Source organism: Gopherus evgoodei, chromosome 1 (genome assembly GCF_007399415.2).
Source record: "Gopherus evgoodei ecotype Sinaloan lineage chromosome 1, rGopEvg1_v1.p, whole genome shotgun sequence".
Taxonomy (NCBI): Eukaryota; Metazoa; Chordata; order Testudines; family Testudinidae; genus Gopherus; species Gopherus evgoodei.
This window is the reverse complement of record NC_044322.1, coordinates 281689281-281716376: the sequence shown is the minus strand read 5'-3', so window position 1 is coordinate 281716376 and position 27096 is coordinate 281689281. Positions and strand designations below refer to the sequence as shown.

The 27096-nt window shown below is 42.7% G+C and overlaps 2 protein-coding genes across 4 annotated transcripts in view; one reads left to right on the top strand and one right to left on the bottom strand.

Annotated features, from left to right (window-relative positions):
• Positions 1 to 8424, bottom strand: part of FGD6 (FYVE, RhoGEF and PH domain containing 6) — a 106218-nt gene extending 97794 nt beyond the window's left edge. Inside the window, exon 1 of the mRNA XM_030548524.1 lies at positions 8232 to 8424. Coding sequence (XP_030404384.1) covers positions 8232 to 8244 — 13 coding nt within the window. The 5' untranslated portion in view covers positions 8245 to 8424. The remainder of the gene's footprint in view (positions 1 to 8231) is intronic.
• A 242-nt stretch (positions 8425 to 8666) lies between these two features.
• VEZT (vezatin, adherens junctions transmembrane protein) overlaps positions 8667 to 27096 on the top strand; it is an 89985-nt gene continuing 71555 nt past the window's right edge. For 2 of the 3 annotated variants that reach the window (XM_030548521.1, XM_030548520.1), the window contains exon 1: positions 8667 to 8778. In XM_030548521.1, the coding sequence (XP_030404381.1) occupies positions 8743 to 8778 (36 nt within the window). In that variant the 5' untranslated portion in view covers positions 8667 to 8742. The remainder of the gene's footprint in view (positions 8779 to 27096) is intronic. The other variant, XM_030548522.1, reaches the window with a different exon arrangement.

The following is a 27096-nucleotide window of genomic DNA, read 5'->3' as shown; positions in this document are numbered from 1 at the left end:
ACCAATACAGCTACTGCCAGGGGTGGAGTAGTTAAGCTGACAGGAGAGCTTTCTGCCATTGGCTTAGATCGGCTACATTACAGCTTACAGCAGTGCAGCTGCACCGCTGTAAACTCTCTAGTGTAGCCATGCTCCTTGAAGTAGAAAATGCCATCTACTGAGAGACTCAGAGGGAAGGATTTCTATAAAACTGTGCTAGTCCTCAGTCTAAAGGAGACAGAGAAAGACAGATAACTTCTGCCATAAAAACAGGAAAGCCATGTGTTTTTCTGGGCTGTGAATCACTATACCTAAGCCAAGACTGCCTCTGCTCAGCCCCAAAACTCAGCACCCCCTGCTGTGAGGAATCATTTTATTGATCCCATTAGTGATGGGTCAAAGCTGACCTGTGAGGCTCAATACAGAAGTCAGTTGCCAAGTGAACTCAGAATAGGCAGAGGAAAGGCTAGCAGGGGGGTTTCTAAAGAAATGTGCAGGAATATTTTCAAGATGTACAGCTCTACATACACAACAAAGATGACCAGCAACAGAACAGTTATGACCTGGAGAGGATGTGACATTTTCTGTATCCGTTTCCTGCCTGAAAATAGAGACTTCCTCTGCATGAATTGCAAGTTGATGGCTGTGCTGCAGGAAAAGATCTGAGGTCTGGAAGGTAAAAAAAACATTGGACAACCAGATTTGGGCAGCACCACCCTACGCCCAAATACAGAACAAAATGGTTTCAAGGAAGCTGAAAAGAAAGGAAGACAGAGAGGAAGCTTGGCAGTTTGTGGCACAGTGAGGAAAGAGAAGCAGGAGACAGTCTGCAGAGACAGAAGCAGGATAATCTGTGACCACTAGAGAAAAGACGACCAAGAGAAATTCACTAGTTACAAGCATTTGGTGCAGCAGTGCAAAGAACACACTGAAATATTCAGCTGGAGGAAAGAAACAGAGGTCTCTCACAGGACACACCTGAGGACTAATGCTCAGCCCGATCCTTGGAAACATCGGGCATGAATGAAGACCACAGAAAATTGAAAGAAGACAGACAATCCTCACCAGAGACTCAGTGTTAAGGTGGTGGATGAAACATTCTTCAGTGGATAAAAGGACAGCAGGACTGAGTACTATCTTTCTAGAGCAAAGAAAGCACATCATTGAAAGGCTGGACGGGTTTATGAAGATGATGGGCAAGGATCCATTGGTTATGTTACACATTGGCACGAATGACACTGCCTCAGAAGAGACTTAGCAGATCATCAAGAGCTGAAGGAGAGGAAAGTATCAGTGATCTTCCCAGGGATTCTTCCTGTTCCACAAGTGAGAGACAGCAGAAGATAATGGAGGGAAACTGGTGACTAAGTAAGTGATGACAAGTAGAAGGCTTTGGTTTTGTTGAACATTAAGCCATCTTCTGTTGGGCAAGGAGGATGCATGGCATGGTCCATCTACAACTCAACAGAAGAGGAACCAATCTTCTGGGTAGCAGACTAGCTAGTGTAGCATGGAGGGCTTTCAACTAGCATCAACAGGAGAGGTAAACACAGTACATATGCTTAAACATCAAACTCAAGGTAGCACAATGTAAAGAACCAAAGCATTAAAGGTAAAGAAAAGAAATTCTTCAATTGCCTATGTAACAATGCTAGAATCCTGGATAATAAACAAAAAAAAGTGTTAGAAATATTCATTTATTAAAAGAAATTGATACATTTGGCATTGCTGAAACCTGGTGGGATAATTCACATGATTTGAAAGAATTGGCAGAAGAGGACAGGCGAGTTTTAACTCTACATTCAAGACACCATTATCTGCTTCAGAGTTACTGACAATTTAAAAGACCAACACCAGGAATGTATACGGATCAATGTGCTAACGGGGAAATCACAAGACTGGGTATGGATGGAGGGTCTGCTATAAACCACCAACTCAGACAAGGGAACAGAACAAGCAGCTCCTTAAACATTTACCTATAACATGTAGAATGAAATTCCCCATGATAATCCAATTTTTCCATCTGGGGAACAGACTGAAGATCTTATGTTGCCAATGGTAAACAACTTTGGAATTTCCAAAAATTATTGATAACTTTCTAATGCAAGTATCAGAGGGCTAGCTGTGTTAGTCTGGATCTGTAAAAGCAGCAAAGAATCCTGTGGCACCTTATAGACTAACAGATGTTTCGGAGCATGAGCTTTCCTTTTTTGAATACATGCATCTGACGAAGTGGGTATTCACTCACGAAAGCTCATGCTCCAAAACGTCTGTTAGTCTATAAGATGCCACAGGACTCTTCGCTGCTTTTCTAATGCAATAAATACTCAGGGTAATTCTAATTCTATTAGATGTTTTTCTGATGAATAAAGATAAATTAATCAATGACTAAAAACTGACAGTTTTCCAAGTGCAAGTGATCACAATCTAATTTCATTTGCCATGTGCAAATAGAATATAAAACAAATCACATATATTTGATATGGTCAATTTCTCAAATCTGAGAATAATTCTGAGAAAAAATAAATTTGGAAGAAATATGTGAACATAAAAATGTGAATGATAACTGGGAAGTGTTTAAAAATGATTTATTAACCATGCCACAATTACGCAAGAAAGCTTTTTTGGTTAAAAAAAACACATTTAAGGCATCAATAAAAATTTTAAAAATATATAACAAATGGATTGCTTGGTAAGGTGGTCTCATTTGAAGAGCATGCTTTTTAACACAACCAAATGCAAGGACATACATACATCTAGTTCACACTTGTAAAATGAGGTACTTTATCCTGGAAAATAGTGACTCTGAAAAGGGACTTGGAGGCTATGCTAGACAACCAACTGTACTTGAGCTTCCAGTCCAATGCTGCAGCTAAGAGGGCAAAGAGTCTTCAAATTTATAAATTGGAGAATATCAAGCAGGAGTAGGGAGCTGGGATTACCTCCTCATACAGCATTAGTTAGATTGTTAGCAGAACAGCACATCCAGCTCTACAGTCTACATTTTAGAAAAGGATGGTAAAAAATTGGAAAGGGTTCAGAAAAGAGCTTAAACAATCAGATCTGGAAAACATGCCTTACAGTTAGAGACTTAAGAAGCTCAATCTATTTAGTATGTACAAGAGAAATTCTTCAATTGACTATGTAACAATGCAATTCTATCCCTCTTAGTTATGTAGAACAGAACTTTACTCCACAAGCAGACTTACTGAAACCCTTAGGCACTACTCTTGGAGTAATGTACTACTCTTCATGACTGGGGTGGGAGAATTTAGCATAAAATAAAAACCTCACTATGAAATACTCCAGTTCCTACAAAGTAGGAAGGAAGAGAGATTATTATTGCTATTTCTATTTCTATATATTTAGGAGGCACTCAGAGGTTATGGTGGAGGTCAATATTATACTTAGGTCACCAAATAGATTCCAAATTATTTTAAAAGCCATACATACCTCTACCCCAATATAACGCTGTCCTTGGGAGCCAAAAAATATTACTGTGTTACAGGTGAAACTGCATTATATTGAACTTACTTTGATTCGCCAGAGCATGCAGCCCTCCCCACCCCTGGAGCACTGTTTTACCATATTATATCCGAATTCGTGTTATATCAGGGTAGAGGTGTAGTGATTTTAATGACAAAGGCCATTCTAGCCTGAGTAATGTCTTAAATCATTTATTTTAAGCCAATAAGTCTTCAGCATCAGTTTTGTACCTACAGAAAATTAGGTGTGAAATTAAAATAAAAATTCAAAAGAAGCGTTCTATGTACATGATCTAATTTCTATTTTCCCCCCAGCCTGAAATAGTAGCGTTTTTTCCTCCATATTTTCTTTTATGCTTATGCAGAGGCTGTGATTTTTTAGGTGTCTCAATGTTATAAACTAAACAAAATAGTGAGTGAGTCATAACATCCCGGAAGATAACATATGTAGCTTTTAAAATGGAAGGAAAGAAATTAGTTTTCTAGCAGATGAATTTTATAAAATAAGCTAAACAAATTCCTAAAGGAAAACATTAATTAAAAACTTCAGTTTGTTTAGTGTTCTGCTGAAGGAAAACAGGAAAGTTGGGATAACTTTAAAGTGAATACAAGAGAAATGAATAAAGAACCTAACAAGCGCTTTGAGTCTGATGTTGTCGAGATAAAGCGGAGTAAGTATAATGTGACTTGACATGTTTTAAGGACACTAAGCCCTGTAGGCCTCAGTTTTTCAGCCCTTAAAAGTAATAATGTTTGATAGGAAAAGTCATGTTGGTTTTGTTTCTACTGCAATTCCACACACACACACACACACACACACACACACACTCTCTCTCTCTCTCTCTCTCCAGTTTCTGTGCTAATAAATAAACCACCTACTCTTTCACTGCCATGATCAAACCAAATCTCAAAACTTCCAACTTGCGCTTTCCCTCTCCAATATAAAATTCATGCATATTCACATTTAAGCACTTATTCTTTGCCGAAGAAACAGTGTCATTAACCCAGGTACCTTTGTTTTTCTTACAAGCATACACATACTACTCCAAAAAAGGACGAAGGCCTTGGCTACACTGGTGCTTTACAGCGCTGCAACTTTCTCGCTCAGGGGTGTGAAAAAAAACACCCCTGAGCGCAGCAAGTTACAGCGCTGCAAAGCACCAGTGTAAACAGTGCCCCAGCGGCTCCCAGCGCTGCAAGCTAATCCCCACAGGGAGGTGGAGTACCTGCAACGATGGAAGACCTCTCCCCCAGCACTGGCGCTGCGACCACACTCGCACTTCAAAGCGCTGCCGCGGGAGCACTGTACGGCTGCAAGTGTAGCCATATTCTGAGTGAGCAAGGTGATACAGAGGATAAATGCACAATGTGCTACATAAGCGCATGCAGCTGTAAAACAGAAACTGTGACTTTCAGTGTGATCACTGCAATAAGGAAATTCTTGTTTGTAACTAATTTTCAACAACAATCTTTTAAATGTCTCTTTTAATACTGACTAAACACAGTATTTTATAAACAAATTAATAGATAACCATATATGGATCACTTCACCCATCACTGAAATACAACTAACACTGGAGTTAAATTCAATGGCATAACACTACGCCAAAATAATTTAGCACAGGAAACAAAAAAGAATATAGTGGCATAGGTGCTGGAACTAGGGGTGCGAGGGTGTTGCAGCACCCCCTGGCTTGAAGTCGTTTCCATTATATACAGGGTTTTTACAGTTTGGTTCAATAGCTCTCTCTCAGCACCCCCACTATAAAAATTGTTCCAGCACCCCTGTTCAGTAGCAAACTGAACATGGATTGAGTATTTCAAAAGGCAGAATGTAAACTGAAATTTGGACAGGTGGTCAAGGTATACATTCCTACTCTCGCACACACACAAAGCCAGATCTGTAACGACTATTAGTGGTTGGAATCACCTCCAAAACAGTTCTGCTGGCAGAACAATGCCTCATTCAGAGAAGTCCACATACAGAGACACTTATTCCTGCATTTCCTAGGTGTTTCAACCTATTCCTAGCAGAGTTAAGAAGTGACAAGAATCAATACAGATGGGTTCTCTATCAAACTACTTCATTTTGAAGATGCATTAAAATGACACCCAGGGACACACTCAAAGCATTGGGAAGCTATCTGGCATTCCGGATCTTAGTACTATATCAAATTTTACTTCAACAGTCAAGCTCTGATCTCACAAGCACCCAGTAATACAATTCTTTTATTTGCCCAGCTCTTTAACTCTCAGAAAAAAATACAAGGCAAGGAACTCTAGTCCCCAAAATATTTGTAACTTGAAAACATTAGTCAGTAGTTAAATATACATACTCTCCAGCTTTATTTATTAATTCACGAGCTCTAAATAGAGTCACTTAGGAATCAATTAGGCAAACAATGTATTACAAGTAATTAAAAATTGGGAACCCAATAAATAGGGTATAAATGTGTTCATAAGTGATTTTTTATTTTTAAACAGGCATGATTAAGTATAGGACCATTAGATTGCCCTTGTTTAGCTAAGCAGTTCTATATGCTAGAGCTAGTCTCTTGAGCAATTCTGAAAAGTGCAAAAAATTGGTTACTGTTTGTTTAAATGTGTGTATGTGTGTGTGTTGTGTTGTTTTTTTTTTTTAAAAACACACGAATTAAATTAGATCCTGTAGAACCACATTTTTTCCCCAAACAGGAAACATCTTGTTGTTTACGGTTTTCATTGTATTTAACTGCTGCCCTCAAAAAGTCATAAAGCAGTTCATCAGCATAATTTATACATAATTTTATTCAATGGAAAAAACAGCTCTCATGCATGTTGGTTCATGCAGGCACAAGAAAGGAAGCCTACTAATCTAACAGATGGGCAAACAAAAGTACTGACAATGCTTCTTTATATGACCAAACAACCAAAAAAACCCTGAGTAACTCCCTAAAATATAGGAAGCTTTCTTGTTTTAAACCAAGCATTTGCTTTGCATCTTTCTTAGCCATAATATTGACAATAATACTTAAAAGAAAAAAAGAACACAAATGTGGGTCAGGTCAAGCTAAGAGTTTATAATGAATGCTCCTCACTATGTATGTCTGCATATGAGTGTTCAAGCTGACAAGGCAGGGTAGAGTTCTTGAGGTAAAACTGACTGTAGATGTCAATTAACATTAGCAACTATGTTAAGGTTATACAAAGTGATAACAGAACATACAGATGAACATTTATTTTAGAGTGAAGAATGGATATTTGGAATTCCTTTGTCACAAGAAAAAAGAATTTAAGAATGTGGTGGTGTTTTCTCTACACTTTAAAAATAAAATAAATATAAGTGAACTGGTCTGATTATAAAAGACATTTTGCCATGGGGCACAATATTCTTAATGGTGACAAATGACAATAACCAGAGTTCAGCAAGATACTTTTATTATATGCTACTATAAATATGACCAGTAAAGATAGTCTACAAAAGATCAACCAATAGTTTTCAAAGTATGGGGTTCTACTACAGATGTATATACTTTGAAGGAAGTGAGAGGCATGAAATTGTCACTACAACGTAACTAGAGAATAAGTGTTTATTTTTTAATTTTGATTATCTTGCGCCCTGTTGCTGATGACAAACAGATACTGCAGAATATCTACATTTTTCTGCTGTATATAAGAAATGATGACTCTCTCTCAAAACATCAAAGAGCTAATTTTGACAGCTATGGTCCAATCATAGCAAAAACAGGTCAAAGAGCAGAAAACAAAACACTAGAGTCACGTGAGAAAATACTTCTCAGTTAATGACACTATATTAGTTTTAAAAACAATGGTTTGAACCAAAAGAATATTGTTAAAGTGTACCAACGATAAAAAGTTAGAAGGTGAATTCTCTGAGAACAAGAAACGTTCCACAGAATATTAGAAGACAACTGCAAAAGTGTTTTTAAAAGGCTGGACACCAAAATAAAACAGAAAAAGAGTGAAAAACACTCTCCCACTATGTTGGGAAACAGAACAAAACAAAAGGTCAGCTGTTATAACCCCCTCCCCTCGCCCCAAGTTTTGTCGCCTTCCTTCCAGTGCAAGCCAGGGCTTCTCACAAAAGGAAAAGATAAATCTGACCATTTTAATGGGGACAAGATCTCACTGAGATCCACCCACAACTATGAGGAACCAAGGACGTGATTTATCCAGAGGAGATTAAAATCCAAAGGAAGACAGAATGATTTCTCTTAGCAACAGCACCTACACTCACAGCCTTGCATCTGTACGCCTCATTGTCCTCTCGGGCACCAGGGAGGAAAGAATCGTCCCTTGGAATCGTTTTCAGCTGAACAAATTCCCAGCCCTGGCTCCCTACGCGCTAAGGAAGCGTTTGCAAACCAGAGGGCGCAGGCAGGGAGCGCAAAGGCAAAATCAAGCTAGTTGGGGGGGCAGCAGAGCCGCGCTATTGGCCACCGTAGTCCATAAGCAACTTTCCCAACTATGTCAGCCGCACGCACAGCGAGGGGCATGTAATGTCCCAGAGAGAGAAGGGGGCTGCAGAGATCCACTTGCGGAGGACAGCCGGAAAGGCTTCTCGGAAAACGCGCAGACCCCCTCGCTGCACCTACTAAAGCGGGAGAGCGGGGGGCGGAGGTTTTCTTGTCTCTGGCCACCTTTAAGGAAGGCAGAGTCCCGTCCTGTGGCTGTGCCTCGGGGGCTGGGCAGGCAGCGCTCCGCAGCAAGGAGGAAAGTCACCAGCACACCCCCCACCAAAGTTTCCCCCCTTCCCTGAGCACCTACCGGCTGAGCTCATGGTGCCACCCACGCGCCTCTCCTGCCTCCTCCTCGCCCCTTAAGCCATGGCCCCCCGCACAGCTGAAGCGAACAAGCCCATTGTGCCGCCGTACTACTGCCGCCAGGCGCCCCCCGGCCGCTCCTCCATCAGGTCCCGCAGCTCCTCTCCGACTGAGCCCCGAGCTGCCGCACCGCCGCGCAGCTTGCACAGCCTGGCGCCGCGGACTGGGCGGAGCAGCGCGCCCTAGCGGCCGCGAGCCGACAGCGCGGGATCGCCGGGCAACCTTCCAAAGGCCGAGCTCTCTCCTGCCCCATCCCACGCCACAGGGAACCCGACGGGTTCCGCCAATCAGCGCAGCCCAGCCCAGAGCCCCACCTTCCCGGAAGCGGGCGCCCGCGCTGGCTGCTGGGAGTTGTAGTTTTCCGTGACCGGGGGCTCGAGCGGGTGGGGAGCCGTCGCTGGGGGCTGGTCGGACTCGGTTTCCCACAGTGCCCGGGGCGGGTGTCATGGCGAAGGATGACACCGGAGTTTGACGAAGAAGTGGTGTTTGAGGTGGGTGCGAGGCGGCTCCGAGGGCCGGGCCCTGGCTCCCCGGTGCCGCTGGGCTTCGGCTGCGTTGGCGGCGCCCGGGGATGGGCCTGTGGGGTGGGGCCTGCGGGCTGCGAGTGGGCACCGGCGGGCAGTCCAGGGATGGTCAGACTGGGCTCGCCTGGCTGGGGCGCCCCGTGTTAGTGCGTGGGAGGTGGGCAGGGGCTGGCATGGTGGGACCCAGTGTGGGGTGAGACCGGGGCTCTTCTGGCTGGAGTGCCCCGTGTCAGTGCAGGGGAGGTGGGTGGGGGTTGGCTCCGCCACTGGCTGGGACCCAGGTATAATGCAGCCTAAGAATGATGCTGAGATGGGTTTGATGGAGCAGCTCGAGCTCCATTGTGTGTGGTACTGAATTGGGAAGTGGGCAGTGGTAGTGGGCCAGTATGACCTAATGTCTGGAGTTGAGGGGCTGTAAGGCTCGCATTTGGAAAAACATTAACTCCGTGCAGTTTGGATAACAAGCACAGCACTTAGCTACCATAGTGATTGGTGTTTTAGAAATACCTAATTAGATAGATTCAGAATGCAAAATCATATGGGAGGTGGCATGAATTTGCTGTTGTAGCTGAGGTCTTAGTCTGGGAAACTGCTGTAGTACAGTTGTTGGAAAAGATTGGGAACTACTGTAGCAGATGAAAGCAGACTGAGATCCTTTAGTTACCATATCACTTCTGCACATGGTATCACTTTTGAACTATGAAGCTGAGCAACTTATGTGTAGGACTGCTTTTGTTTGCTGTACATATTTTATATTTTAATACTTTAAAATAAGTACAAAAATACTGTTTAAAATTAAACAATCAGGCTAATCTATTAACCTAGTCGTTAGCCAACAACATTTACAAAAACTAGGAAGTACTTGTAATCCACTGTATTTGTAAGGTTAGTAACAATACCATCCTTAGGCTTGACTTCAGTGGGACTACACATGAATAAAACTAAGCACATGTTTATATTGAATTCAGTGGAGCACTGCTGAATTGCAGGATCAGGGACTCATCCTCTGTATCTAATAAATCCTATTTATAAATCAACATAATTCTTACAAAAGTGTCCATATAAATGCTATATCTATATAATATCTACATCAGCTCCTGAAAGCTACTCTCTCTCCTGCATTTTATAGTATTTGTGGAACTTATATAAGGCCTCTAGAAACTTTACATTTACATAATTGCATGTTATGTTAGTTCAGTTAAGATAGCTAGTGTGGACCTGATATATTTATAAAGTAATGGTTAAACATTTGTGATGCATTTCAATAACAAAAGCAATAGCTAAATATTCTAGCATATGCATTTTGCTCTGTGACCCTGAGAACCCTTCAGTGTCAACTGACAATGGCTTCATTGTTCTGTAACAGCAACTCCTAATAGGTCTGAGAAACTCACTATCCCTGAGAAACTCACTAGCACCCTGCTTTCATGGTACTTATCTATACATTATGTAATATTGATCTTAAAGGAAGCCAGGATCATGCTGATCATTAATATTGTTGTGAAATATATGTATAAATACTATGTAAAAAGTTTTACATGTATAATGAAAATACGTTCCTAAAGTCTGAATCAAGGCAGGGTTGACAGACAGCTTTCTGCTGGACAAAGATGTATATTCACCTGTCTGCCTTGGTTCATATGTAAATTAAGGATTGTGAGCCAATAGAATGGGAACCACGTTTGCCTACAAGGTCAGTGTGAGGATGCAAAGTCAACATAAAGTCAGCACACCAGAGAATAAACCTTGGTAGGGGGCTCATCCAGACTTTGGGAACCATCAATGAGTTTGGGGAAATATAACGAGAAGCAAAAGGATACTTCCTTTCTTTCAGGAAGGAAGCAAAAGGACCGCACTTTTGCATTCATGAAAGAGAGATCCACCCATGTTGGTTGGAGACGCTGGGAGATTGCTTTAGGTGAGATAGACAATGTTTTAGCTTAAGTTAAGTTTAGCCTTTAGGAGGCATGTTATAATTTTGTTTTATATGTAATCTTTCTGTTTGCATTATTATCCTTACTCGCTATCTCTTAAATCTTAGGTTTTGATGATAAGCTTATGATTGTTTTCACTATAAATCTCTCTCAGTGCTGTGATGTTATATAGGAACTGATCCTCAACTGAATCAAACAAGCTAGTGTGTGCACTGCGCCTGGGAAGGATAGTAAACCTAGTATTTATGTGAGTAACTAGTGACAGGGGTTGGATATCACAGAGGAACACTTCAAAGGGGCTTGGAGACTAAGGGTCTGTCTACACTCGAAACTCCAAAGCACTGCCGTGGGAGCGCTTTGAAGTGCGAGTGTTGTCACAGAGAATATCCTGAGACAGAATGAGTTTATCCCATGAACAGAAGGAATGGAGAGTTCTTTCTATTAGGCCATGGCTACACTGGAGAGTTGCAGCGCTGGTGATGGGTTTACAGCGCTGCAACTCACTCTGTGTCCACACTTGCAAAGCACAGCCAGTGCTGCAACTCCCTGGTTGCAGCGCTGGCTGTACACCTGGTCTGCCTCGGGTGTAGCGATTCCAGCGCTGGTGATGCAGCGCTGGTCATCAAGTATGGACACCAACAGCTCTTTTATTGGCCTCCAGGATATTAGAAGGTATCCCAGCATACCTTTTCAGCCACTCTGCTCATCGTTTCACACTCCACTGCCCTGGGCTCAGATGACCCGCCCTTTAAATGCCCTGGGAATTTAAAAAATCCCCTTCCTGTTTGCTCAGTCAGGTGTGGAGTGCAATCAATCAATCAATCAGTGACCATGCCTCCATGCCCCAAATGAGCCCCAGCATGGAACACTTCCGAGCTGCAGGACCTCATCAGTGTTTGGGGTGAGGAAGCTGTGCAATCACAGCTGCGCTCCAGCCGTAGAAATTATGATACCTATGGGCAGATATCAAAGTCCTTGCTGCTAAGGGGCCATGAACGGGACGCGTTGCAGTGCAGGGTAAAAGTAAAGGATCTGCGCAGTGCCTATTGCAAAGCCCATGAGGGAAATCGCCGCTCAGGAGCTGCCCCCACGACCTGCCGTTTTTACAAGGAGCTGGATGCCATACTTGAGTGTGACCCCACTGCCAATCCGAGGAGCACGATGGAGAGTTCAGAGCAGGGAGAAGTGGGGGAGGGTGTAGAGGAAGCCGAGAGTGAGGCTACTGGGGTGGAGGGAGACACCCCGGAGTCCCAGGAGGCATGCAGCCAGGAGCTCTTCTCAAGCCAGGAGGAGGCTAGCCAGTCGCAGCAGCTGGAACTTGTTGGTGAAGAAGAAGCAGAGGAGCATGTTCCCGGTAAGCAGATTTTATTTTTAGGATGGAAATGTTTTGTGAGAGGAGGGTGGGGGTTATGGCTGCCTGCATGCATGCCTAAATGTGGAATAGCCCATTGATTTGGTCTATCACGTCTCTGTAATCGGTCTCGGTAATCTCTTCAAAAGTTGCAGCCAGAGCGTGGGCAATGTGCTTGCGCAAGTTTATAGGGAGAGCCACTGTGGTCCTTGTCCCGGTCAGGCTAACTCGTCCGCGCCACTGTGCCACGAGGGGTGGGGGGATCATTGCTGCACACAGGCAAGCTGCATAGGAACTAGGGCAGAATCCACATTGCTGTAGAAGACCCTCCCTCTCTTGCCAGGTAACACGCAGCAGTGATATATCTGGCAATAGAAAATCCTGTTGAGAATGTAGGGATAGTGTTCAGTGCAGGTCCCTGCTCTCTGCTTTCCCCAGTGCAGGTCCCCAGGTCCCTGCTCTCTGCTTTCCCCAGTGCAGGTCCCCAGGTCCCTGCTCTCTGCTTTCCCCAGTGCAGGTCCCTGCTCTCTGCTTTCCCCAGTGCACAGAAACCCCAGTGAGCCCTCAGGCAGTTCCCCTTCCCAGGTGAAGTCGCGGCAGAAACACTCACCCCATTGCTCGCCATGCCTTCGCTGCCGTGGCCTCTCTGTGCTATGTTAGGTATGTGGGAATGATGCTACAAAAAGTCTACAAACTCCTTCACTGTGATAATAAACAATGTAGCCTCTGTATTAAATGTTTCTATTTATGTTTTTTTTAAGTGACCTTGAATAATCCAGCACTATCACCACCTGCCCGACGGTTACAGAACTTGAGGAAAAATCTTAGAAAATCAAAAGAAGATTTGATCAAAGCAGTTATGAATCAGTACGCCAGAGACAGTAAAAGGCTGCACGACTGGAGAGAGAAAATGCGTGAGTGGAGACAAACACAGAGCAGGAGAAAGGAATTGGCTACCAAGAAAAGCACAAAGCAGCTGATAAGCCTCCCGGCTCGCCAAACTGACTGTATGCAGTCTCTCGTAGCCATGCAGGCAGATCAGTACCGTGGTAACCCCCACCCCTCCCAAAGCTCTCTCTCTTGTTCCCCAGTATTTGCACAAAACACCTTTCTCCAGCAGCCTGGTTCTTACCACCCCCAGCTGCCCCCAACACCTGTACGATCACCTACCAGCCCCGATAATTACAACCCTTACCCTATGCACTCAACCCCCATCATGATGCAGCATATTAATCCTGAAGTGCAGCAGGCATTGAACAGCAATCCAAGCAGGACATATTAAACCTCTGAATGTACAGTCCACCACCCTACTCCCCTGCCCTTTTATGTACTGTATTTTGAATAAATGATTTCATGGCTTTTAAAACATTTTTTATTATTGCAGAAAGTGATAAATACTGTACCCCAACCAGCCCTGATAACTGCAACCCTTACCCTATACACTCAACCCCCATCACGATGCAGCATAGTAATCCTGAAGTGCAGCAGGCATTGAACAGCAATCCAAGCAGGACATATTCATACCTCTGAATGTACAGTCCACCACCCTACCCCCCTGCCCTTTTATGTACTGTATTTTGAATAAATGATTTCTTGGCTTATAAAACATTTTTTATTATTGAAGAAAGTGATAAATACTGTACCCCAAGGGAAAAACGGGCACAGCAAAGGCACCAAACATTACTGTTGGCTTTCAGCCTCAAATTGCTCCCTTAAGGCATCCCTAATCCTTGAAGCCCTTTGCTGGGCCTCTCTACTAGCCCTGCTCTCTGGCTGTGCAAATTCAGCCTCTAGGCGTCGAACCTTGGAGGCCCATTCCTCACTGAATCTTTCACCCTTCCCTTCACAAATATTGTGGAGGGTACAGCCCGTGGATATAACAGTGGAGATGCTGCTTTCCCCCAAATCTAGCTTCCCGTAGAGACACCTCCAGCGCGCCTTTAAACGGCCAAAAGCACACTCCACAGTCATTCTGCACCAGCTCAGCTTGTAGTTAAACCGGTTCTTGCTCCTGTCAAGCTTCCCTGTATACGGTTTCATGAGCCATGGCATTAAGGGGTAAGCGGGGTCTCCAAGGATCACAGTGGGCATTTCGACGTCCCCTACTGTGATCTTGCGGTCTGGGAAAAAAGTCCCGGCCATCAGCTTCCTGAACAGGGCACTGTTCTGAAAGATGCGTGCATCATGCACCTTTCCAGGCCATCCTGAGTAAATGTCAGTGAAACACCCACGGTGATCCACAAGCGCTTGGAGAACCACAGAGAAATACCCCTTGCGATAAATGTACTCTGATGCCAGGTGGGGTGGTGCCAGAATAGGAATATGCGTCCCATCTATTGCCCCTCCACAGTTAGGGAAACCCATTTGTGCAAAGCCATCCACAATGTCCTGCACGTTCCCCAGAGTCACAGTTCTTCTTAGCAGGGTGCGATTAATGGCCGTGCAAACTTGCATCAACACTATTCCAACGGTCGACTTTCCCACTCCAAACTGGTTCGCTACCGATCGGTAGCTGTCTGGAGTTGCCAGCTTCCAGATTGCAATAGCCACCCACTTCTCCACTGGCAGGGCAGCTCTCAGTCTCGTGTCCCTGCGCCGCAGGGTAGGGGCGAGCTCAGCACACAGTCCCATGAAAGTGGCTTTTCTCATCCGAAAGTTCTGCAGCCACTGCTCGTCATCCCAGGCTTGCAGGACGATGTGATCCCACCACTCAGTGCTCGTTTCCCAAGCCCAAAGGTGGCGTTCCACGGTGCTGAGCACGTCCGTTACTGCCACAAGCAATTGAGTGTCTTGCGCGTCAGGCGAATCAATATCATCGTCTGACTCCTCACTGTCACTTTGGAGCTGAAGGAATAGCTCCGCTGCCATGAGTGATGTGCTGGCAACGTTCATCAGCAAGGTCCTCAGCAGCTCAGGCTCCATTTGTAACAGAAATCGCGCTGCAGACTCACAATGCCGCCAAACTGCTCGGAATGTGTAGCAAAGCACCACGGGGCGTTGGAACAGGAAGCGGAAAGACCCGCACCCTTCCGTCCCCTTCCCACAAGCCACAGCGCCAAAATGGGACGAGGTACTCTGTGGGATAGCTGCCCACAATGCACCACTCCCAACAGCGCTGCAAATGCTGCAAATGTGGCCACACTGCAGCGCTGGTAGCTGTCAGTGTGGCCACGCTGCAGCGCTGGCCCTACACAGCTGTACGAACACAGCTGTAACTCCCAGCACTGCACAAATGTAAGTGTAGCCATACCCTCAGAAAGACATCAAAGAATAGCAGTAGGTAGGAAACAACAACAAAGTATGGGGGGGGGGGACACCTTCCATGAGGCTCAAGACAAAATCCTCCTCAAGGGGATTAGCTTGCAGTGCTGGAAGCCGCACTCCCAGCGCTGGGGCACTGTTTACACTAGCGCTTTGCAGCACTGTAACTTGCTGCCCTCAGGGGTGTGATTTTTCACACCCCTGAGCAAGAAAGTTGCAGCGCTGTAAAGTGCCGGTGTAGCCAAGGCCTAAGGTGCATGTACATTTAACCTGCAAAGCTGGCAATGCCCTGAGAAGATTCTTGAGATAGCTTACAGGCAGGTGTTGTAGGGAGCTGTTAAGCACTGTCTCACTCTCGCTGAAGGCAGGTAGATAACAACATGACTCCCAATCCTGGGCACCTTGAGAAAATGTCGCAAGGTGACACCTGTACTTGCAGTGTATAGAGAACATTTTATATGTCATTTTTTAAAAAAGAAAATGAATTATTAAATCCCTATGGCTATTAGTTTCTAGAAAGTGGAACAAACCCGCTGTATAAGGAAGTCTTATCAGGCTATGGAGATACTAAATATTAGATCGTTTAGTAGTTCATTGTTTCTTTCATGACTTTAATAGATAACAGTTTAGATGCTACTTGTTACTGGTTATAGAAAAGTACAATCAGTTTTATAGGGTTTCTTTCTTACAGTAATTTCAATTTGTCAATTTACTGATAAGAGGGAATGTCCTCTCATGGATCACTAACTGGTTAAGATGTAGGAAACAGAGAGTAGGAGTAAATGGTCAATTTTCACAATGGAAAGAGGTAAATAACGATGTCTGGCCACACCTGTATTGGGACTTACGTTGTTCAACATATTTATAAATGATCTGGAAAAGAGGATGAACAGTGATGTGGCAAAATTTGTAGATGATACAAAATTACTTAAGATAGTTAAGTCCAAAACTGACTGTAAAAAGTTACAAAGGGCTTTCACAAAAGTCAGTGACTGGGAAACAAAATGGCAGATGAAATTCTCTGTTGATAAGTGCAACATAATGTACATTGGAAAAAATAATCCCAACTATATACACAAATGATGGGTTCTAAGTTTGTTTTACCACTCAAGAAAGACATCTTGGAATCATCGGGGATAATTCTCTGAAAACATCTGTTCAATGTGACATGGCAGTCCGAAAAGCTTGCAGTGTCAGGAACCATTAGGAAAGGGATAGACAGGAAATATCATAAGGCCACTATATAAATCCCTGGTATGCCTGCATCTTAAATGCTATGTGTGGTTCTGGTTGCCCCATCTCAGAAAAGATATGTTAGAATTGGAAAGGACACTGAGAAGGGCAACAAAAATGATTAGAGATATGGAACAGTTTCCATATGAGGAGAGATTAAAAAGGCTGGGACTGTTCAGTTTAGAAAAGAATGATTAAAGAGGGGTATGATAAAGATCTATAAAATCACAAAAGATAGGGAGAAAGTGAATAGGGAATTATTTACCCCTTCACATAACACAAGAATTAGGGGTCACCTGATGAAATTAATAGATAGTAGGTTTAAAACAAACATGAGGAAGTAGTTCTTCACACAAAGCACAGGCAACCTTTGGAACTCATTGGCTGGGGATGTTGTGAAAGCCAAAAGTCTAACTGTTAATAAGAGAATTAGATAAGTTCTTGGAGGATAAGTCCATCAATGGCTATTCGCCAAGATGGTCAGGGATGCAATCCCATGCTCCAGAAGCTGGGCCCGGCTGACAGGATGGATCACTCAAAATTGCCCTGTTGTGTTCATTCCTTTGGAAGCATCTGGTACTGGCCACTGTCATCCCCCCACTCTGCCCCCTTTGCCACATAGGATCTGCAAGACCATGCCAGTGTGAGCCCCCCACCTCGAGGTAAGTGCCTCTCACACACACCGCTTAATACCTTGCCCATAGCCCCTTCCCAAAACAAAACTGCTGCCGCTGCTGCCCAGGGGCAGCCCCGAGCCAGCACCAGCTGCTGCAGAAGTCACAAAGCTCATGGAAAGTCACGGAATCCATGACTTCTGTGACCTCCATGACAGAATCGCAGCCTTAGTTCTAAGTGTGTCCTATTTCTTGTTATAATGCATGTGTACAGGTTTGTTTACATTGAGATACACATTAAAGCACATACACAATACACAATAATTTGCCATTCTGAATCTCACTTTACAGGATCAATTAAGTAAGGGTCTTTTTTTCCAGAAGAATTTCTCACCCAGCACCTCCCAAATCTGGCTGCAAAGAAATACAGAAATTAAGATCTATGTTACCACATTACACCAATTTGGGTCTGTTTTTTGTTGGTTTTAGGGTGTGGTTTGTTTTTTTTTTGTAGATGCTCTCAGACCATTTAGGCACAAAGTTTAAAATTTTGTGGATTCTTTTTGTGAAGTCGTACAAACTCCATAGTTTTTAATTACTGAAAAGATTTTTATTTAAATGACCAGAAAGGAAACAGAAACGGCCCCTTAACTTACTTGTTTGTGCTGTGTAAAATGCAGTAAGTAAATAAATGTTAAATGATGGAAAAAAAACAATTTTAAAATTATCAGTTTGAAGTTTGTTTATGAAGTGTAGCAGAATATTGATTACTTGCAGTTGTACTACAGCATTGTTTTTCTTTAGAAGCAAATCTTGATTTCTCCCAGTCTATCATCTCTAACTTTTTCCTTCAGGAAGTTCAATGAAAAGATGGTGTTAACTTGTAGTTTTGATTTGTCTCAAAAATAATATCACAGCACTCAAGTTTTAAAAATAATACTTTATATTCTTCTTATAGAAATAAATTATGTAGAATATGATGTTACTTGAGAAGGCACCCAATAGTTATGTCATTTTACAGGATTTCCACATGCAGCTATTGGGTTCATTACTCTTTGCCAATTAGTCATTGAATCTGCTGATTTTTCACAATTTCAGTAATATTGCTTAATGTTTTAATATGAGTGATGGCAACTGCTCTGTTTAAGGTTACATTGTATTTCTATTCTAGCACAAATTTCATAACTTTGAGAAGTTCAGCTATCAGACTGAAATTTTTGGTACGTGATCTCTGAAGGTAAATTTTTAGGAACATCTGAGTGGAAAAATACTTATCCTGTTTTTTGTTGGGTTTTTTTAAGTGTGACTTTTCTTTGAACAACTCTAAAGCTTAAAAAAGCTGTGGGTTAAAAGTTGGAATTTTGAATGGATGTAGCACTCACTGAGAAGAAGTGCCTTTGGTTGTTCTGAAGAAAACTGATTTAGATGTGAGTGAGTTAGGAGCCTTTGAAAAATTTTGCAATATGCATAGCTAAGAATTATTCACTGTATGTACACGTGTGGCTGATTGTGGCACTCTGTACCTCAAAGCAGCACCCCAGAACCTCCATATTCAATACTGTCATAACAATGATATTTATCTTACAAATTATACCTGTTGAAGTATCATTTTAAAGGTCTTGATCTGTTGAACATTAATATCCTGTTGGATTGTATGTGCAATGTGCGTGTTATTGAAATATGTTGTGAGGTTGGGAACACCCACAATCAGCCTTTCAGGTACAACAGTGGAATAGCCAGACACAATGATGGCCCATTAAAGGGAATCCACTCCTGACGGCCATCTCAGAAAACTTCTCAGAGAGAACACATAGATAATAGAGACTGCTTGACCAGTGGGGACTGCCTGATCCGCACATCAAAAGATCTTTCCAGCAAGCTGGAAGAAACTATAAAAGAGGGGAAGTGACATCATGACTTGGCCTCGCTACCCTCACAGTTCAACACCTGGAGAACAACATGTCTCAACACATCTGGAGGACAAAGTCTTTGAACTGGGGAGGGTGTCCCAATCTGTAAAGGAGTCTCAGCCTTTAGATTGAGGAGCTATGCCATCTGTCAGGATGAGATACTGATTGATTCAAATTCTGTTTACTTTGTAGAACTCAGAATATAAATTTGTTTATTTCTTAGGTAACCAACTTTGATTTCTATGCTTGCTACTTGTAATCATTTTAAAATCTATCTTTCTGTAGTAAATACATCTGTTTTATATTTTACCTAAAACAGTGTGTTTTGGTTGAAGTGCTTGGGAAATTTCAGCTCAGTTTACCAGAGCTAATGTGTGTCCTCTCCACACTGAGGAAGGAGTGAAGTAGGTAATGAACTTACACTGGTCAGGCTTCTGACCAGGACAAGATGGTACAGTTCTGGGGTGCAGGACTGGGGAGATGGAGGGAATTGGCTGGAGCCTCTCTCTTGTTGGTTCATGAGTAGGTGTCAAAGCATTCGTGTTACCCAGCTGAGTGTGCCCCTGCCTGTGGATGTCTAAGTGCAGTACCTGCCAGAAGTTTGTAGCTTGTTACAGCATCACAGTGTGAGAGGAATACCCCAGGTTGGTGGGACAGAGGGCTCAGCGATCCCACAGTCCAGGTTTCACCCTAGGTACTCCATCACATTGGTTTGGTTATATACTGAAATATATTGCTGTGAATTAATAGGGATACCTGGGGCTGAAGTCAGGATTCTTACATTTTATAAAGTGTAGAAGGCTTCTGCTCTTTGTAAGGTCTGGAAGGAGTCCTATTCTGTTGCACCTTAGGAGTTCTGCATCGCCTCAAGTTTTGACGAAAGGGACACTATCTTGTTGTCCATGTAAGATATTAGGGAAAGGATATTTTAGTGATGTCTTTCTTATCTAACTGTGACATACCCAGAGTGCAGTCCAGACTAATGAGTACTTTGTCACCCCCGTCCTCTAACCTCGGGTGCCCTTTACAAAGCTTTGCTATTGTGGCCTCCAGTCTGAACGGCTCACAAACAGCCTCCAGCATGGAAGTCAGTCCCAGCTATTTCTTTGTATGTGCTGCAGCTAGCCAGCCACACCTTGGCTCTTACCAGCCTTAGTTATATTGCAGGATGACCCCTACACATCCATTCTAGATTCCCTCCCCCACCCCCAGAAATGTAAGTCCTGTACTTCCCAGCCTCTTCAAGAACAGTGCAAGCTTATATAAAGTCTGTCATTTTATTAATAGAAATGATATTCACACATCTTATTTTCCCTAAATGGAATTTCCCAGACACTTTTTGCTTCAAACACACTGGATTAGATAAAACAGTAAAACAAGTTTATTAGCTACAAAGAGAGAGAGATTGAGTAAAAGTAGTGAGGCATAAAAGTCTGAAATGGTTACAGGAAATATAAAGATAAAAGCCACTGGTGCCTAATTTAGCAAAGTATGTTAAATTCAAAGCAAGGTTTTCTCACATGCTTTCAGCAATCTTGACCAGACTTTTTAGGTCAGAACAACTTCTCCAGTTCACTGGTTGCTTCCCTTGTCCCTTATGGTGCAGTGAATTGATGGACAGAGAGAGAGGAGGGGTCCTTGGGGTGTTTGTCCCTCCCTTTTTATAGTGTCAGTCTGCCCTTGGAAAATATTTCCTGCTGAGATTCTGGAGACAGAGAGTCTATAGGACAGGATGTTTTCTGCTGCTTTTCCTAACCTGTTGGAGTTTCTTCTGTTTCCTTTCTGCTTGATGACTCTGTTTACTGCTTACATGCAAATTAAGCAGAGCACGCATTCCTTTGTTTTGAGACAGACCTGTTTGCCAACCTAAGTGTGGAAGGTGTGTTAAGTTCGCCATACAGTGAAATTTTATAACTTCACAAACAGTGTTGCTACACATTTTATCAGGACAATATTGACCAGCAAGTTATGAGTTTTCAAATTCCTTACAAAGCATATTTTGTACAAAGAATAAAACAGTGTGTAGGGTGTGGGCATGGGAGTACATTCTGCCACATAGCTATTTTAGAATTATACTATCATCACCATAGTATCTGAGCACCTTCCATGTGTAATCAGTAGCAATAGTGAAGTCCCTAGTGAATAACCAAGTAGTTCCAGATTATGGTCTAGCCAAATGATTCTGGATTTGAAAGACAGAACAATTTAAAACTACTGGACTTAGTAGGCATATGTTTGAAGCTCTCCTCAAGTTGTTGAAAGAGAGAAAAAACTTTCCCCCTTCTCCCTTCCCTATGATTCCTGGTTGTGGTGAGGGATGAAGATCCCTGTTACTTTGCCCTTCCCCCTGCTTTTGGTTTTCCCATTCTCTCCCCTCAATAATTTCAGTACCTGATCATTGACTTCCCAAGCAGCCATCTGAAATGGATGTAATTCTTGACATTTTCACTGCTGGCAGTGGGGTTCTGTATATATCAGTAGTGAAAATGATCAGTCTTGTTAATTTCATTGTCTCTCTGATTAGGAAAGCTGTGAAGAGTTGCAGATAGTTGGAGCTACCTGTCTGCAGACTCAGAAAGATTATATTGTGTTGTCTTACCTTTGGTTCACTTTTGGGAGATTATTCTTGCAGCCGTAAAGTCTAGAAACTTAATTTTTAAATGAAAGCTTAAGTTCTGGAGATTAGTAGAAGCCCTCTCTCTTGCCAGGGAAAACTTTCCCACTCCCAAGGAATGGATTTTTAAAACCCTGCCTACATTTCATGAGGTTATACTGAGATATCCCTTCATTGCTTATTTTTTTGTACAGCAGCATATTAAAAAATGCATTACCTTGTATCATTTTGGTGAAACTGTAATATTAGAGATGTGTAATATATAGTGGTAGAGATCTTAACTCACAAAAGATCTCACAAAACTAAGTGATTGAGCAACAAAATGGCAAATGAAATGTCATATGGATAAATGTAAAGTAATGCACCTTGGAAAAAATAACCCCAACTATACATACAATATGATAGGGGCTAATTTAGCTACAACTAATCAGGAAAGAGGTCTTGGAGTCATCGTGGATAATTCTCTGAAGATGTCCATGCAGTGTGCAGTGGCCATCAAAAAAGCAAACAGGATGTTAGGAATCATTCAAAAAGGGATGGAGAATAAAACAGAGAGTATCTTATTGCCCTTATATAAATCCATGGTACACCCACATCTTGAATACTGTGTATAGGTCTCCTCATCTCAAAAAAGATGTACTGGCATTAGAAAAGGTTCAGAGAAGGGCAACTAAAACGATTAGAGGTTTGGGAGGGGTCCCATATGAGGAAAGATTAAAGAAGCTAGGACTTTTGAGCTTGGAAAAGAGGAGACTAAGGGGGGATATGTTAGAGCTATATAAAATCATGAGTGGTGTGGAGAAAGTGAATAAGGAGAAGTTATTTAGTTGTTCCCATAATATAAGAACTAGAGGCCACCAAATGAAATTAATGGCCAGCAGGTTTAAAACAAATAAAAGGAAGTTCTTCACACAGCGCACAGTCAGCCTGTGAAACTCCTTCCCTGAGGAGGTTGTGAAGGCTAGGACTATAACAGGGTTTAAAGGAGAACTAGATACATTCATGGAGGTTAAGTCCACTAGTGGCTATTAGCCAGGATGGGTAAGGAATGGTGTCCCTAGCCTCTGTTTGTCAGACGGTGGAGATGGATGGCAGGCGAGAGATCACTGATCATTACCTCTTAGGTTCACTCCCTCTAGGGCACCTGGCATTGGCACTGTCAGTAGACAGGATACTGGGCTGTATGGACCTTTGGTCTGACCCAGTATGGCCATTCTTATGTTCTTATGACTGATAGTTACCCAAAGACACTAGTACTATAACAAGAAAAGTGACCAGAATAATTTAGATGCAAGTAAACATGAAGTGGTCTTCAACAGTTTGTCTATAACCGGTTCAAAAAAGAACCAGATAAGCTCATGGAGGATAGGTCCATCAATGACCATTAGCTAGGATGGTCAGGGATGGTGTCCCTAAGCCTCTGTTTGCCAGAAGCTGGGAATGGGTGACAGGGAATGGATCACTTGATGATTATCTGTTCTGTTTATTCCGTCTGGAGCACCTGGCATTGACCACTGTGGGAAGACAGGATACTGGGCTAGATGGACCTTTGTTCTGATCCAGTATGGCAATTCTTATGTTCTAACAGTTATGGTATATCACTCTTCCTAGTTCCTTAGTATACTTCTCTATGCTCAGCAGTTTTATGTAGCTTCTTCATAGTTCAAATCCATTTCCATTGTCTTTCTACTGGCTCTCAAAGAGCTTCTTGATTAAGCACTTTGCTCTGTGCTTTGAAATCTACCATTTTTTCTCTCCAAACTTACTTAACCCTTCCTCTTTAAAGTAATATTGTTTATTTGTATATTGCTTTGTCAGTCTAGTGGTACATCAGTAAAATGGAAGGAAGTACAATGTGGTAGGCTTCCCAATTTTGTGCAGTTCCTGTAGAGTAGAGAATTGTCTCTTCTTTCTTTGAGTAAAGCATCCCTAAATGGGCATAAAGGGTAATTAGCTCCAAGCAACATCAAGCTTTCCTTAGTGCAAGCATGGCTTCCTTCCCCTCCCCCCCCCCCACTTCCTCCCCAATCTGTTGTAACTTATTCATGAGGCTTGTACTGTTGCTGGAAACATTAGCATTCACATAGACTCATAGATATTTTCTTTAATGTTGTTATTCATTGGATACTTCAGTACTAATGAAAGTAGTATGCCCATTCCTTGATTAAAAACTAAAACACTATCATGACATCATTGTCATAGTAAAATCTGAACTCTTAGTCTAGATCTAGTGGATGTCTGTTCAGAGGTATGACTTTAATTCTGTCTAGTCTAGTATTCACTGTTAATTTATTCAGAATTCCCAAATTAGATAATACAACTTTGTTCCAGACTTAATTGTTTCATGTAACTAATGTAGTCCTGTCCCCTCAGCCTCAGAGTTTGGAGGAGGGAGTAAAAACATTCTGTGATGGGATGTATAAAACCCGCACTGGGAGTGAAAGGAACAACACTAGACGCAGACAACCCCACCCAGCTGCCCTACAGAGCCTACTCCAGTGGGGCTTAAAAGGTGCTCATACTGCTCAGAAGGGAGCTAACCAGGCAGGGAGAAGAACCTGGCCTTGGGAGCTCCAGAGGAAGGACACAGATGCTGCTCCTCTGCAAAGAGAAGAACTGGCCCGCTGGAATCCAGACAGACTAAAGACACTGTATTTGTATTATCTTGGTTATAGACTGGGAAAGCTTGCACTATGGAATGGAGTGGTAGGAAGTGGCCCACGGAGGACTGTCTTAAGGTTCTCTGGGGTGCCTGACCTTGGCTACCCTCAGAGGGTCCTGGGCCAGAGTGTGGTACAGTGTGAGGGCCAGGGCTCCCCTACTGCCCTCTAACCACTATGTGCCACCTCCATCAAGCACCAACCGTTACACATCCATCCAACCAAAGTATAGGATTTCGTTTTTTCCTATCGCAGTTCAGATCCCAGAGGAAAGTCTATTCTATAGCAAAAAGAAGTTTTGGAAGTTGTGTTAGAGGACTAAAGGTACAGAGAATCAAAACCACAAATCAAAGTTCATAGCTCAAGCCTCATTTTATAATTGAAAACTAGCCCCCTGAACTGGGAGGAAGTTTGGCTATGCAGTCAAATTTTGAACATGCAAGTTCACATCTGGAACTCCACCCATTAAAAAGATCTTGTGTTTGAGCTATATATTTTAGTTCAGGCCTATTCCTAATCCAGACAGTCAGACTCATACAGCTCTGGAAAATAGATATCTGTGTGCAGAGAAGAAATCTTCTGTAGAATTGGGAGGAAACTCTCTGTCTTCTTGCAGGAGTTGAAGAAGCCCATCATGAGAAATGAGTCCTTGTGACAGGGCATACAAATCCCGCACCAGTAAGGAATTGGTTAAGCAGTTGCCCAGGGTCCAGGCAGCCCCACCACTCCTGCAGTGCATGCAGAGCTTAGGGAGGAACTCAAAAGGAGGGCAGGCCAGCTCAGTTGAGGAGGGCAGTGGAAGGGAACAGACCTGTGCTCTGAGTTCTTGGGAAGGAGCACTACAGGAGCTCTTGTTAACTGAGGCCTGGCAATAGTGACTTGACCAAGCCTGCAAAGGAGAGGCTGATGATTATTTCTGAAGGTCAGAAACTTGTTTGTTTGTTCAGTTCTTTAATTTACCCTGTGGGAAAAAGGGGACTGTATAGGAAGTGATCCAAGGAGGCAGTTGCATAGCACCCCAAGGTGCAGGACCTAGCTGCCAACCCGATGGAAATAGTGGGCCCAGATTCCCCTAATAATCCCTAAAGAGGTGACAACGATAGGAGTCTATCCTCAGCAGGCAACCAAGCTGGGGAAGGCTCTAGAACACAAGGGTCCAGATCTGAAGTCACTGACCTAAGGAGAAGGCCCCAAAGCTCTTTCAGGCATCCAAAGATTGACTTTCTTTGGTGGATTGGAATGTGTGCCCTATCCGGATGGCTGAGTCACTGCAGGTCAAGGTCATGGCTGTCAACAGGAGTTCCAGGAAAAAGAGGACTTGCCATGCCCTGCCTAACCAGTGGTAAATGACCCTCTTCATAGTCTTGAAAACAATGGATAAAAGAATATGCCATACCACAGAATGTATAGAATATCCAAAACCACATTTAATTCAAGCAGAGCCTGTAAATCATGATATAAACTACCATCAGTTTTCTTTTCCTGTAGATATATTGGGCCTGTTCTCTAGTCTGAAAGATTTGAATCTATTCCACCTCTTTTGCAGCTCTCAAGAAATCAAAAAATATTTATACCTTGAGTAGCTAGACAAATATGCCAAATATCATAGGTTCAAGAAGACCACCATGATGGCTACACTTTCAGGCGTCTAGCCAGGAGACTACATAGTGCTGATTGACATGGTGGAAGCGCAGCTCAGACATTTTGATATTAGTTTGTCACAAAAAGCTTATTGGATCCTTGTGAAATTCAGAAAAATCCTAGTGGAAGACTGTACCTTTTCCTGGCATAATGAAGCAAGTTTTAATTCTCCCCCTTTGAAGATGTACGTTTCCTACATAGATAAAATAGCCATGCATGTGTGCAGCACAGCTTTCCTTTGGTTAAAATGTTGGTTAAACTGCAACCAGTTGTCAAAGTGAATTTTCCAAACCTCATCACTTGTTCAGTCAAAACCAGTTTTTACCAACACAGTCAGACAATTCCTAGAACGGGTTTTGTTTGTTTGTTTGTTTTTTGAAAAAGAAGTCAAGATTTTTATTACTGTAGGGAGTCTACAGTACCCGCCTCTCATTCAAAAACACCTGAAATCTCTTTGGCTCAAACCTTCAAAAGAGTTCTCTTTTTGACAGAAACTAAACATAGAAATTTTCAGCCAGAAGAAGTCTCAGAAGGTTATAAGGGATGGAAATTTTAACAATAGCAGTTGAGCACACTAACTATGATGTCATAGAAGCGTAGAACTAGAAGGGACCTCAGTAAGTCACTTTATTATGACACCATATACTAGATAGGATAAGTAATATTTCCTGCTCTCTTCCCATGTTATAAACCCATTGCAGGATTCAATACACAAAATAAAGCCAACTTAAAATTTACACTTCTGTCAAAAATGTTTTACCTACTATTCTCACAAGCATCATCTAAGATTACTCTAATTGAAAGAAGGGAAAATGATTTTTTCCCATTGTGTGTACTTCATGCATTTGTCAGCATTTTGGGTGCATTCAGTTTCAGTGGTTTCTCTCCTTCTAGTAAGTCATTTCCCCCTGCTTGTGTGGACCTTTTGCACGACAACAGGGAGAGAAAATAAGGTAAACACAAGTGTTAAATATTAGAAAATGTGATTGTAATACCACAAAAATTGGCAGGAGGATTCAGAGGCATGTTCTGTACTTGAAACTATTTTAACTCATGGTCTGAAATTG